Here is a 14,937-nt window from a genome sequence, read left to right on the forward strand (position 1 = left end):
TGAATTTTTCTTTTGTAAAACGTCTTGTTGTTTCTTTAAATGCAAAACAAGGATTTATTATAAACTTCTCGTTGTACCGCCCAGTCCAAGTCCACATTGTATACGACTTGTTAACAATTGTCTCATTTGAAAAATGAATTTTTATCCAACGTAACCAGAAAAAGTATCAAAAAAGAAAACAAAAAAGAAGGGAGAAACCGAAGAACAACTATTATACTAGATCACCGGCCCATTGTATCCGATCCATTACTCCATTACCGTAATATCAATCGATGGAATATACTTCCACACCTGTACGTCCGAATCGTTCAATTTACTAGCAGCACCATGCACACCAATCGGCTTCGAACAGCACTGTATGTCGGCCTTGTAGCGTCCTGGTGTCAGGAAAATAGCCGAACATTCGTGCGACGTCGCTGTATTGTGATTCAGCGATTCGATGGTCACTCTGTCAGAGGATGGGAGAAAGAAGTCGAATCAATCAAGTCAATCAATTCCATAAGCGATCGGAACCAGGTCAGACCAAAGTGAAAAATCCTGGAAATCGGGTCAGTCTGCACAGATTTGACTTAAACCAGATTTGATCTGACCTCTACTGGAAACGTGGAAATCATAAACAGTTCAGGTGCATCTGCACTTAGGTGCCTGAACTGCTTACAATATCCAAACTTCAGGGTAAGTCAAATCCCATTAATTCACTTCCAGGCTAGCCTGATGTTCAGGTTCAATTCAAAGGATTCCCGACCAGTTCTGAGTTATCATTCTAAACCGACACATACCTATCCGGTCCGGACAATATGACGCGAGTTTCCAGTTTGTAGTTTAGCACGCCGTTCTGATAGTCCTGATAGAATTGCATCTTTAGCGTCAGATTTTCAAGAGGTGATGGTGACAGGTTGCAAATTTTTATGCCAAATTTCACCGATGTTCCGGCGGAACATTTCACCTCTGACTGCGGTGGAATCGGGTTGTCGTCAACGGAGATATCTGAAAGGAAGAAAGAATTTCTCGTTCAGAATAGAATTTCGTTAATCTAGGGGCTGATATGTTTCATCAGGCGATTTAATTCAAGGAATTAAACTCCCATCAGGAAGTGAGCTCCATCTCCTCTACGACCTATAACGCAATGTGATGGGGGTCTTGTTTCTCTCAGATTTACTTCCCAACTTGGTCACAATTTCAATTCCCCAACACTCACCCCATTGCAGTGGCGCCACTGTTATTAATCCCAGCATCGTCGCCGACAGTGAAATCCCTCGCAACGATGTCCTTCCACTCGTTTCCGTTCCGGTCAGTGTCCATTTCAGATTCACTTGATCGGAGATATGCTCCGAACAGGCGCGTTCCGTCATGTCCACGTCAGTGCCACCACTTAATAAACTATCTGCGGAAGAACAGACAACAAAGCTCTCATTAACACACATTCAAATTTACCGGTGGCAGAACATGCTACACTTACATTGAGCATCATTGGTTTGAGTATTTTCCGTTAAGAGTCTTTCCAACGGACACCTTTCCACTGGTACGGGCACACGACAGCTCTCCTTCGATTCGATGAGAATACTTTTGTTTGTTGTGTAGTTCAACGACATCTCCTGAGCTGTTAGATTAACCACATCCAATACCAGATAGAATTGAGATGGTCTGCATGGATGGATGAAAGGAAGAAAATTCAGAAATTGTGTGAAGAGAACGACAAAACGTCTTACATTTCCGCCGGCAAAACATCCCAGTTTGTGACCTGAGCACTAGGCAAAAATTCTAAATTAAACGAAACTGCACACTGCCTGCAGTAACCTTCCTTACAGCCTTCGCCACCGGAATACCGAAACCGAAATTGCACATCCATGTGGCGAGTGGTACTGCTGCCAACACCACCCAAACTAATTGTCGCCAGAGACGAATGTCCCGAATGCGTTGACCGGAAACTCGATGTCAATTCGGTTCTGCGATGGATGTTCACTGGTGAACTCATTCGGCTCGGCAGACTATTTTGACCCGATACGGATAGATTACCGCCGCTAACACTTTGAATGTCATGAACGTGACTTCCGGCATTGTGATTTGATGAATGCGAAGATCCTGCACCTCCGATTCCATTCGTGAGCGGTCCCAAAAAGTCAGCCTCGCCGTAAATGGTTACCTTGAAGTCGATTGATTGATGCGGTTGGATCGGAAGTTTTGACTGTATTTCGGCACTGGACCATTGGAAAATGCGACCTTGCAGTTTCGCTTCCACTGTTGAGTGTAAGGACTCTTCCAAATACTCGATCGGTACCTAGGAGATTCGAGTCAAATGTTACTAACATTATGTATGAATTAAGCGAGGATTACAATCGAGCTTGCGATCGACTTCAGAAACATTTCACTATTAGAATATTCGGGCCTGCAGATGCACTAACCTTGCTGCTATTTGTCAGGGTGATCGTACACTCTGCAGTTTCACCGTTGAATACTGTCACTCCAGCGGAAATAATCACAAAGTCACTCTGTGCCATGCTGCTAAATGTCGCTGTTTGTGGTAACGACGTTGCGATGGCCAATTTCGGCAGAGCTGGTATAACATCGATTGTGTAATTTGGCGGAAATTTTCGATCAGTCATCGCCTTCAGTCGACAATTGGACTTGACGCCAAGCGTATGGGTGCTGTAGCCTTGTATTTCTAGTGATCCGTGTTCGATTGGTGTGCCGTGCAGAGTGATTGCGGTAGGCGTTGATGTTGGTAGGACCACTGTTTCGGGAAGTGATTCGAACACAACGCCGTTCGTTAAAAGTCTCATATCAGCTACTCGTAGCTCAAACGGAAGTGGATTGGTAAGTTTCAAGTGTATTTCGCACAGATCATTTTGAACCCATTGGAATGCTGTAACCGAAGAGAGAATGTGAATTACAATGGTTCATCGAAAGCAACACGCGCAACACTCACCAATTTTACTGTCATTTTTCTTTGTCCGACGGTCGATCGAACTGAAATGAATCGGAGTGAAAAGGAACGGTCCACAGTCCACCTTATTCACGGCAATTTTGTGTGGTTGCAAATGTGACGGCAGATTTTGGACTTGAAAGTGAACGCAATACGGCAAATCAGTGAGATTAGCTGGTGGTATTACGGTGCCATTGTCGAGCACTAACGGAACTGGCGACCCTTCACATTGTGCGCTTAGACTCTACAAATGAAGCAAACGTTTGACTCACATCGACGAAAAGCAAGTGAAAGCAGCTCGAAGCGGCATTAGCATCTAACAACCAACTAAACGGAAATCGAAAACCGAAAATGTTACCTGCAGTTGCAATGCCATTTCCCTTTGTTCGTTGGGCGTCAAATGTTTCCACATCGTCTGCAACAGAAACGTCATGTGTCTGGTTGCTAAAGCGGACTGTCCCAACCGTCTAGCCGCACCGATTAATTGTTGCAGCAGATCGATCTGTAAGCACGGCCATCCAGATCCTTGCTGTAACACCTCAATCGGATCGGTGGACAAACGATGACCGGGGAAGCTGTCCAACATCAACTGATAGCTTTGTCCCCAATCCGGATTCGTATTGCTTTGGGCGACATGACGCCATGCCGCCAACCGTTGGCAAAACGAAGCCTTCCTGTGGTAGCCGATTCGTTGGTACAATTCCGTCAGCGTTTCGAATCGCTGCACCCGTTCCTGTTCGCTCATATTCAAATTGATGTACAGCACGTTCTGCAGAAAAATCGCCACCTCAAGATTTTGGTTCTGTTCGATGCACACTCGAGCCGCCTTCAGAGCAGCCTCAGTCTCAATGATACCGGCATGCCGATACTTGCTGTAGTTGATGATCGCATCACGATATTTGACGGGAATGTCGTCGGGCATTAAAACATTTGGCGGATACGGTGACGTCGGGGTGTCTTTCTTATCGGATGCCAGTGAGCCGGACGATGATGTGGAGAGTATTGAAGATACGGACGATGTGGACGACGATGTCGATGAAGAGCTGCTGCTTTTCACCACAGTGTCACTTTCCAATTGGATCACTAAGCCACTCTTTTTACTGAGCGCTGCTTTGGCTATGTTATCGTGGTTGAGTGGCCGATTGGATAGCTTTTGTGGGGAGTCTTGTAGACTAGCGTTTCGTTGCAGTGATGTTGCGTAACGAACGTTTGGATAGAGGAGTATTGACGAAGCCGAACAGAGTCCCTCATATGCCGCTCCCAACCACAACGAATCACCTATGGCACGTAATGTTTCGCATGCTGTATGGTACAATGTTAAACTTTCCGACACAAGTCCCGATTGAAGCGTCAGATCAGCTAAATTTTTGGTCGCCCGACCCATACACCGTTTCCGATTGTTTCTCGTATCCAGGTCCAGTCCAACAAAGTCCTTTTTCTCGAACGGTGCATACAACAGCGACACCTTTTCGATCTTCTCTCGTGTTCGCTCCAATCGTTTCGATTCGAGGATCCAGAACAATGAGTTGACGAACTCAGCCACCGACGTTTCGAGATTATCGCACGGATCATTTTCCGGATAGAAAAACGCTTGGCTTTTGAAATTGGACGGAGTTGTGAATTCTTCATCCAGTCTTTTTGTTGTCTCGTCATCCAATGACCTCCGGTCACCGTCATTGGTGGAATTGTCGCTACTTAACGAACTATTTTCTTTGTTACTACTTCCATGACTCCCATGACTGCTCAGCGAACTGTGCTCGATGTCACTCACTTCTGTGATGAGCTTTCCACTGTCCAGCGACTTTTTATTTCGTCTACCGAAAAACAAGAAGGACCGAGAATCGAACAAAGTGTCGCTGTATTTGACTTTCAGCGACTCGTGCACCCGGCAAAGTTCATTCAGTTCAGTTTGTGACTCAAATTTACCAACGGTCAACAGACCCAACAGTCTGCGATGGGTTTGAAAATCTCCCCAGTCATTATTCTCCACCGGATGCTCTTGAACGAATCTCACCCAAATATCCCGCACCTGACCCGATGAGTCTGCAATGGGAATTTGGAATCAGTTCAACAGATAGTCGTGCGAGTAATAAGTGTCATCTTACCATTGATTTTTACATTGTTCACCTTCTGCAGTCTCTCGAACACCTTTTGCAAAGAGCGCGGCTTTGACGGTCCAATGCCACGAACTAAAACCAGCACAGAGCCATGATGATGGGCGTTTTGCTCGTAATCTGGTTTGGACATAATTGTATCGACAGCAGATTGAGACAGCATATAACTAACGGATGATCTCATTTGCGATGATGGTTTGGCGTTCCGAGTTGAAAATTACCGACAGTCAATCCGGTTGGCCGAGGATCGAAGATTTTGTGGTCGCAACGAATTTGCGTTAAAAATTTTGTTTTGATTCAATTTTGTCGTGGTGTCAATCCCTTTTTCAGTGAGTTTCTTTGTGAGTGACAATTTAGCAGTTGTTGTTGCACAAAACATATTTCGGTTTGGTTTTCGTTCTTAAAATGTTTTTCAACATTTTCGTACTTCAGCAGAGCCAATCGATTTTGTTTTAATGCGAACCAATAAGACCAACAATTTGCGAAAAGAAAATTAATTTTTTTTGATAATATTTTGACAGTCTAAACATTTGAAGTATAATGACAGTAATGACAATCAAAATAGGGTGGCCGCGGTGGCCGCTCGAATTGCGTCAGTGTTGTTCGTATAAGTTCATAGTTCAATCTGTCAATTTGTAGTCCCATATAATATTGATGAGATTATGTCACTATGGATGAAATTTGACAATTCGTATGGCCTTGACGTTGCGTTGTATACATATAGAATACAATGATGAAAGAGGAAGAAATATTTTAACAAGTACCCCAAGGTAAGTTACAATAAACTGGTCTTCGGTCTTCTCACTTACATCATAACATGCTAAAAGAGAAGCAAATACTTCGACAAGTACCCCAAGTTAAGTTATAATTAAATGGACTCTGGTTTTCTCGCTCTGATCATAACACTCTATACGTTGTCAAAAGAGCGTAAAAACAGTGGAAAAACCAGTTAATTTAACTGATCTTGATGGGTATGTCAAAATTTCCTACTCTCTTTTAACACTTTTTAGGAATCATATATCCAGTCAGAGGGTCACTCTCGAATAGAACGGTGGCGCTGTAACTTTAAATATGTCTATAAATTTGCTTCCAATGGTTCCATTGCTTCCAATAATCACACGAATTTGTCTGATCGAATTTTCACGGGTTTTTCCAGGTTTTAACTGTCGCTTCTCTTCGGAAATCCATATTTTCCATATACCCTACAAGCTACTAGCATTCTCCAGAATTAAACTAACATTCTCGCTCCTCGCTCCACCAACGTCAAGAAAATAAGGTTGTTTTCAACCTTGAAGCCAAATCTGAACCTAATTGGTTCAATTTTAACCTGACCTGAATAAGTCTGATTGGACTTGAAAAATAATACCTTGGCAGGTTTTCCGAGTATCTGATTTTCAGGCCCGGACTGGCCATACGGTGAATTCGGGGGATTCCCGATGGGCCTTTTGGATTTTTGTTTGAGAATTTTTAATTTGTGGGCCTTTTTAAATTCAGTTACATGGAGCCCCCGATGGGCTTTTTCGAGCCATTCCAGTACTGCTGACTTTTGGTTCAGGTTATGTCAGGTCAACGGTAAATCAGGTCAGGTTAGGTTCAGGTAATTTCAATGAGAAACCCGAACAAACATGACCTGAATCTTTTCAGGTTGAAGTTTCAGGTCATAATCGACCTGTTCCGAGTCTTAAAAAAATCATGAATAAGTGGAAAAGCGAAATTCTAAATTCTACATTCTCAACGATTGAAGGATGACAACATCTGTGTTTGAACATTTTCATTTAAAGCACTGTTTAATCGGGTGCAATATTTGAACAGTAATAAGAGCTCGCACTGATCTCCCCAAAGTATACAGCCTTGGCACTGATCGTTTTAAAAAATTTCCTTTTTTGTTATTCGTAGCGGACATGATCCGGATCAAGACTAATTAGAAATTATTAGAAATTATTTCACTTGACGTAGACGGCCTTCCGAAAATCGAAATTTCTTAGCTTTAACGAGAAGTATTATTTCAATCAGTTCTCCGTCACTCTATCTGTAGCCGTAGGTGACGTGGTCTCCGTGGCACCAAATGGTCCGGTTGAATATCAAACAAATATCCAAAAAAAAAATCGAATGGACCTCCATATATTTAATCAAAGTTCATTCAATCGCACTGTGATGAGATCATGCGAAAGTCTTATATAAATGTGTTATGAAACTGCTTTTTTGCAGTTGTGAGATACACCGTCAAGTTTCATTACCCTATTTAGAGTAACTGCTCGAAGTGCATTGGATGGAGTGATTCTTACACGAGACCCGCGTGATTGAAGAGTGATAAGAGTTGTTATTATGACAGCGACCTGAGAAATCAAACGATTCTCGCAATTTCTGAAGAAAATTTTTATTGTTTGCATGTGTTTACAGTGACTCTGCCATTTTTAGACTGCCTGAGTGCCAGTGTATAGTTTTTGGCTGCCGATAAATAGCGAGATTGCAGTAGTTTCTGCAGTCAAACTTAGTTATCATTTTCAAATTTTACGTTAAATAACTGAAAATTATTTTTAATAAAATAGCTAGTACTTCGAACAACAGTGTGAGTCAAGGCTGATTGTGCAACCAGCTGGCAGCACTGTTTTTATTGTCGAAATTTTTCTTTTGACTGATTAGCGAGCGATATGTGTGAATAATATTTTATTTTTATTCGGAACACCCGTGTTTTGGAATGTTTATAGTTGTTATTCGACCAAAATTTATTATTCCAAACATTTCGATCATTTTAATTACTTTGACGTAAGACTCACCGTATTCAATCCGCATTCTACTGTTGTATGGACCAAAGATTAACTATACGGAACGCGTAAACATGGACTACAATTCACTGAAACAACATGCAAGCTCAAATTCCGTCGATTCCGATTCTAAATCGAATTCATTAAATTCAAAGCACGGTGTGGACACAATGGTAGGTGTCACGGCAGTTCGACTTTTGGGCGGCGATACTTTTTACTTGTCTTGAAAATTAAAATTCCTTTAGTGAATGGAAAACATTCCAATAAGACAAGTTGAACGCCGCACATAAGTCTGTTGGTCACGTTAGTTGCCCAACCCATCGAATCCAAATCGAAATTCATTTCACTAATTGACCGATTCTGTCGCACAGGTTCCCAATGACACTTCAGTCACATTTACATATCTTGCCGGGGAGAAATGCCAAGATGTTAAAAACGAATGCACCTACATCTGTCCGTACAGTGGCCCATCCCGAGGCATTTTAACAATTACAAATTATCGACTTCATTTTCGATCACAACCGGCCACCGAAAAGGATCCGCTTGTTGTCGTCGATGTTCCGTTGGGTGTTGTTTCGCGTGTAGAAAAGGTAGGCGGAGCGAGTTCTAGAGGCGAAAATTCCTACGGCATCGACATATTCTGCAAGGATATGCGAAATTTGCGGTTCGCTCACAAGCAGGAAAATCACTCCAGACGAACGGTGTTTGAAAAGCTACACATGTACGCGTTCCCGCTGGCTTACAACGAAAAACTGTTTGCTTTCTCGTACACGGAAACATTTGCCGAAGATGGTTGGAGTGTCTACGAACCAGTGGCTGAATTAAGACGGATGGTATGATTATTCGTAGTGCTCCTTATCGATGACTGTGTGGCGATAGATGAAATAATTTCATTTCGACTCCAAAACAGGGCGTGAACAACGACACTTGGCGAATAACTCGCATAAATGAAAGTTATGGCGTTTGTGACAGCTATCCAGCCGTTTGGGCCGTTCCCAAGTCAACATCGGATGATTTGTTGAAACAGGCCTGTCTGTTCAGATCGCGAAATCGGTTACCTGTTCTGTCCTGGATTCACCCGAAATCATTAGCCACAATCACAAGATGTTCGCAACCTTTGGTTGGGGTGAGTATATTCAATTATTTGGACCCGTTGTGTCTTAACACCTAAAAGACATCGACTCGTCCTGACGAAAAAGCCTCGCAAATTATAACCGACCAATCGAATTAGGTTGGTGGCAAGAGAAGTCCCGAAGACGAACATTACATCAATTCAATAATGGAAGCCAATGCTCAATCCCACAAACTATCGATTATGGATGCAAGACCGAGCGCTAATGCGGTCGCAAACAAGGCGAAAGGCGGTGGCTATGAATCCGAACTGACATATCAAAATGTGGAAATAATTTTCTTAGACATTCACAACATTCATGTGATGCGAGAGAGTCTACGGAAGTTGAAAGAGATCTGCTTCCCAGCAAATGACGACCAGAAGTGGCTTTCAGCTGTCGAAAGTACGCTGTGGCTGAAGCACATCAAATGTGTGTTGGCTGGAGCGGTGCGAATAGTTGATAAGGTGAGTCCGATAATCGTTCGATATAACACCTTCCATTGACTAATCTAAAATTTCAGATAGAAATTATGAGCACATCGGTGGTCGTTCACTGTTCGGATGGTTGGGATCGAACAGCACAGCTGACCGCTTTGGCGATGCTTCTGTTGGATCCGTACTATCGAACGATGAAAGGTTTCGAAGTTCTCATCGAAAAGGAATGGTTGAGCTTCGGTCACAAATTCCAACAACGAATCGGCCACGGTGACAATCATCATTCGGACGCCGACCGGTCGCCAGTATTTTTACAGTTCTTGGACTGTGTGTGGCAAGTGAGCAAACAATTTCCGCACGCACTGGAATTCAACGAACATTTTCTCATTACCATTTTGGATCACCTGTATTCGTGTCGATTCGGAACGTTTCTATGTAACACGGAACGGGAACGGGTACAAGAAGGTAAAATGGTTGGTTGAGGATCCCGAAATTCCCACTTTTGACTTTGATCTTCCACCAGATCTAAAACACAAAACCGTGTCGCTATGGAGCTTCACAAATGCATTCCCGGAACAGTATCGAAATCCATTGTACGGCGGTCGAAATCAATGCATCCAGACCGTACTGAAACCAGTGGCCAGTATGCGTCACATTCGTCTGTGGAAGGGATTGTTCTGTCGTTGGAATCCCAGTATGCGAGCTCAAGATCCGATATACCAGCGGACGCGTGAACTGTTGGCCTTGCAAGAACAGCTGCAGAAGCAGGTGGAATTTCGTTACGAGAATCAATCTTCCACACACCAGTCAGCCAGATTGTCGTCGCCGTTGCATTAGTTCTGTCAGGGATGTTTGTTTACAAAGACTTTTTCTATTCATTTTTTTTGTGACGATGCTACGAGTTGAGGTTTTTAGGATGTCTTGAGTTGGATCAATTTACAATAATAAATATACCGTGAAATTAAGATCGGGCACTTTTCTTACATGTCCAGGGCCGGGATCGTCATGTCAATCGATGGAAGAACAGAATGTAGTCCATATTTTCGGGAAAAAGATTCTAAAAAGTTCTCGAAATTCTCGAAACTCTTAAAATTCTCGAAATTCTTGAAGCGTACGTCGATGTGAAGAATAATTATGGAGGAAATAAAATGCCACAAAATTCATTCCGACAGTCTCAATCTTCTTTCTTCGTATTGAACGTGATAAAATAGTAAATTACTCTTCAAATTGAGCATTGGAACTAAGTTTTAGCTATCTACTGTTTGCATTGGCTACGAAGAGTCGTTTCAGGGCCCAATTTGAAAAGTAATTTACTATTTTAGATTGATATTATCACGTTCAATGCTAAGAAAGAGGATTAAGGCAGGCGTCCCACTTGTCCGAAATGTCCGAAATTTTACACATTTGTCCGAAATTGTCCGAAATGTCCGAAATATTCTTCAAGACCTGACCAAAATTAAATATATAAACTTATAAAAGTCTCATTTTCAAAAAAATTGCACTTCACGGAATTTTTAATTAAACTTTCAGTCTATCAATACTTTGTCCCTAAATTTTTATTCAGTTGACTGTAAGTCATATGGGTCTTTATGGCAGAAAATACCGGAAAATGTGTATAGGTACCGCGATCACTATAATTGAAAATTATGTGGAAATATGACGTTAAATATGAAACGTTAAATGTGTAATATTTTTTTAACTTGAGTAAATCTAAATCGATTTTCAAAAACGTTTTGTTCGAAGGAGAACTGAATTCCTCAGGTCAAGTTTTTAAATGGGCGTTATCAGCTCAATGGTCTGGGAGTAGTTCTCGAAAAACCGATATGCTCATTGTTTCTTTTCCTATGGAACACGATAACTAACTCAGCTAATTCAGCTAATTTTCTAGACCTGGTTTTCATTCAAAGAAGCATTTCCTCAAAAAAAACGAGCCATCAGAACAGTCGGAGCGTTTGCTGCGACTGAGCCCCGTACAAACCCGTATATCTATTGCGTACGTGACCCTAGTGCGTCTGTCACCCTACTTTGACCGTAAGCCTATGCGCCGGTTAAAGTTGTTAAAGTAAAATTATTATGTAATGTGTACATCTTAGAAATTGCGCATAGCGCAATTACGAAGCCCCGTACGACGTTCCTTTCAAATAAAACAAAAATTTCAAATAGCCCTAAAATTTTAATTTATTGAGTATAAATACACATAGGGCCTAGTATCGGCCTCAGTCCGAGGATCCAATTTTTTTTTTCAACTACATTCTATTCGGCCTTTGATTATCTTCCAAATGAAACAAAAAATACGAAAAAAGGATGATATTTGCTCGAGTTATATGTAAAATACACATAGGGCCCTAGTAGCGGCCTTAGTCCGAGGACCCAAATTTAATTTTTTTTCAATAACATTCTATTCGGTGTTCGATTATCTTTCAAATGAAACAAAAATTACGAAAAACTGATGAAATTTACTCGAGTTGTATGTAAAATACGCATAGGGCCCTAGTAGCGGCCTTAGTCCGAGGACCCAAATTTAATTTTTTTTCAACAACATTCTATTCGGCCTTTGATTACCTTCCAAATGAAACAAAAATTACGAAAAACGGATGAAATTTACTCGAGTTGTATGTAAAATACGCATAGGGCCCTAGTAGCGGCCTTAGTCCGAGGACCCAAATTTAATTTTTTTTTCAACAACTTTCTATTCGGCCTTTGATTACCTTCCAAATGACACAAAAATTACGAAAAACGAATGAAATTTACTCGAAATGTAAAATACACATAGGGCCTTAGTAGTGGCCTTAGTCCAAGGACCCAAATTTAATTTTTTTTTCAACAACTTTCTATTTGGCGTTCGATTACCTTCCAAATGAAACAAAAATTACGAAAAACGGATTAAATTTACTTGAGTTCTATGTAAAATACACATAGGGCCCTAGTAGCTTTTCACTTCTAAGGCCCTAACTCACGGTCCACTCACCCGATTTTAAAAAACTTTTTTTTCCTGGATTGGTATTGACAATACCTATCATTTGCCGTGTCATTTACATTTCCATCGTTTACTTTGCCATAAATATCACCAAAAGACCTTAAATCACTTAGGTGGTCCTAACTCACGAAGGGCCGACCCGAATATGCCCATCTTCGAACTTAGCCTCACTATTTTGACTATCTTTCAGGGAAAAAAAAAATTTTTGAAATCGGATTTGATTTACTCAAGATATCGACGTGACGGACAGACGGACAGACGGACAGACGGCCCAAATTTTTATTGCGGATTCGTCATCTATGAACATAGGCAAACACTTTGCCCTTACCGTCTGCTTCGAATTCCATCAATTACACACGGCATCGTAATCCTATAAGCCCCTTCGTACTTCGTACGGGGCTAAAAATTTCTTGTTTTTCTGATTATGGTACTCGGGCATAATGTTACAATTCTTCCTTCGATATGTTAGAAAATAGCTGTAGCTCTAAAAGACAGCCACGTTAAGAGTTTCCTGCGTCACATCTTGGCTGACTCCAATATCTTTTTTAAGCATTTTTTCAGTATAGTCGACATTAAAAAATTTCGAATAGAAGCAAGAATATGATCGAATTTTTGAAGTAATAGTAGGAAAAGTAGACAAAAATTCCAACAGGTTTAATGGAATCTAATTACAAGATTCACCTGTGGCGCATGGAAATTCTGGAAAAAGAATCAAAATTTTAACCTTGCTTGTGATCATTATTTCTTCCATCCTTCGATGAAATACATGCAAATGATGTAGGTCAACGAAGGAAGTGTATTGACTAAAAACCACATATTTGAGGAAATTATTCTATGCGAGGAAAATGATTTTCTCAGCATTTGTCCAAAATTTGAGGAACGGAAAGAAGCCTGACCCGTATTCAACCTGGTTTTATTTAAACATACAGTCTCGTAAGGTTGAAATACGACATGTTTCTGATTCGGGAGTTGTGGTTTGTAATTGAATTCACAAGAATTTCGTTTGACAATGAAGATCTGGATTTCTGTTTTCTGAATTTTTATACTAAAATACCAAATCTAGATTTTCGTTTGTTAGACGAAATTTATATAGGATCTATTACAAACCCTTACCTCAGAAACATGTCAGATATTATTCTTCCGCGACTGTATTCAGCCTTTCACCTTTCCGGTGAGATGCATTAGTTAACCTACATCTTTAACACTATCTTTTCGTGAAGGTTTCAAGCCCTCTATTCAGGTTTATGATCAGTACAGCTACAGGTCATGTCAAAGTATACTTTTAAAAAAAATCTCATCTCTCATCTCATATAAAGCCTTAGAATTTGTTGGTGGAATGGGCTTAAACAACGCACTGCTCCTAGCATGAACATAAGAAATGATTGGAGGCTGACGAAGTCACAGTAAGCACTGCGTTTCTTTCGTAAATATAGATGACTTGCTTTCATTGTATGAGTTAAAACATGCAATACAATCATTCTTAAGCGGTAGCTCTCATCACAAATGCCTCCAAATTGGACATTTGTCAAAGTAGTGTTCATGCTAAGAGCAGTGCGTTGGCTTAAATGACTTACAGACTTTTTCTAATGCGTAACTTTAGTGAAAATTAGAAAAAAAATGTCCGAAATTTTTGCAGAAAATGTCCGAAATTTTTATGAATTGTCCGAAATGTCCGAATTTCGGACAAGGCAAAATTTAGTGGGACGCCTGGATTAAGGCCAGTTCATGGTCGCATATATCGCAAAAATCTATGCGAGTATGAACTGGCCTTAAGACTGTTGGAATGAATTTGATGGCATTTATTTCCTCCATAATTATTTTTCACATCGACTTACTGTGTGTCACATTTACTAATAAAAAATACATTCGTCGAGTCTCTACCCACGCGTGTTTGGTATCGTTGGAAAGTAGAGACCCGTAGTAACGAGGTCTAATAGGTTTTTGTTTTTTAGTGGCTTTATGGCGGCAGAGGAACCCTTAGAAGTTCTCCGACGTAGTTAAATTTTCTCAATTTCTTGTCACAATCTTGGACAGCGACGGCCAACGGCATCCGTAGTATCGTTGGACTCCTGGTGGACTACTCTCTACTATCCATTGTCAAACTTGTTTGGTCGCTGCTGTCCAAGAGATTCCGAAACCGAAAACCATATACTGATTTTCAATGTCTAGCGCTTACACACACGGACCTTTCGACCTTTTTTGGGTATGTATCGCAGCGTCTTTCTAAGCACTACAAACCTGCACACTTCCAAATAAATCGTCTCTTTATTGGCGAAATAATTCAACTTTTAGTTCACAAATAAATATTATTCAACATGTGACACAGCTCACTTTTACAACTCTACTGCCAAAAATAAAAAGACAACCGGAAAAAAAGTTGTTCCCCAAAATTGTCAGGGGAGACTAACGATTCTATAGAGCCATCGATCATTCGATCGGATGCAGCTTGAATCTAAGTTGTGCGATACCTTGGCAAATTCATTCTTAAGACTCAGGACAGGTCAAGTATTCCTTGATCTGAACCAAAATTTCAGATCGACCTGAGAATATTTGAATCTGAACACTGAACTGATCTCACCTGAATTTATATGAAATCTTATAATTAGCTGAAG

The 14,937-nt window shown here is 41.0% G+C and overlaps 2 protein-coding genes across 2 annotated transcripts; one reads left to right on the top strand and one right to left on the bottom strand.

Moving 5' to 3' along the window:
• Positions 1-30: 30 nt before the first annotated feature.
• LOC119078923 (protein brunelleschi) lies at positions 31-5,565 on the bottom strand. Its single transcript, XM_037186659.1, has 9 exons — positions 5,029-5,565; positions 3,282-4,966; positions 2,927-3,167; positions 2,403-2,863; positions 1,710-2,278; positions 1,460-1,644; positions 1,199-1,384; positions 780-987; positions 31-448 (listed from the first exon to the last, which is right to left on the bottom strand). Exons 1-9 carry the CDS (start codon positions 5,219-5,221, stop codon positions 247-249), a joined length of 3,930 nt encoding a protein of 1,309 aa, XP_037042554.1. The 5' UTR covers positions 5,222-5,565; the 3' UTR covers positions 31-246.
• A 2,082-nt stretch (positions 5,566-7,647) lies between these two features.
• LOC119078927 (myotubularin-related protein 2) lies at positions 7,648-10,313 on the top strand. The gene is made up of 6 exons (XM_037186669.1): positions 7,648-7,975; positions 8,174-8,635; positions 8,713-8,928; positions 9,034-9,378; positions 9,435-9,813; positions 9,872-10,313. Exons 1-6 carry the CDS (start codon positions 7,877-7,879, stop codon positions 10,183-10,185), a joined length of 1,815 nt encoding a protein of 604 aa, XP_037042564.1. The 5' UTR covers positions 7,648-7,876; the 3' UTR covers positions 10,186-10,313.
• Positions 10,314-14,937: the final 4,624 nt, after the last annotated feature.

Source organism: Bradysia coprophila, unplaced genomic scaffold (genome assembly GCF_014529535.1).
Source record: "Bradysia coprophila strain Holo2 unplaced genomic scaffold, BU_Bcop_v1 contig_297, whole genome shotgun sequence".
NCBI classification, from domain to species: Eukaryota; Metazoa; Arthropoda; class Insecta; order Diptera; family Sciaridae; genus Bradysia; species Bradysia coprophila.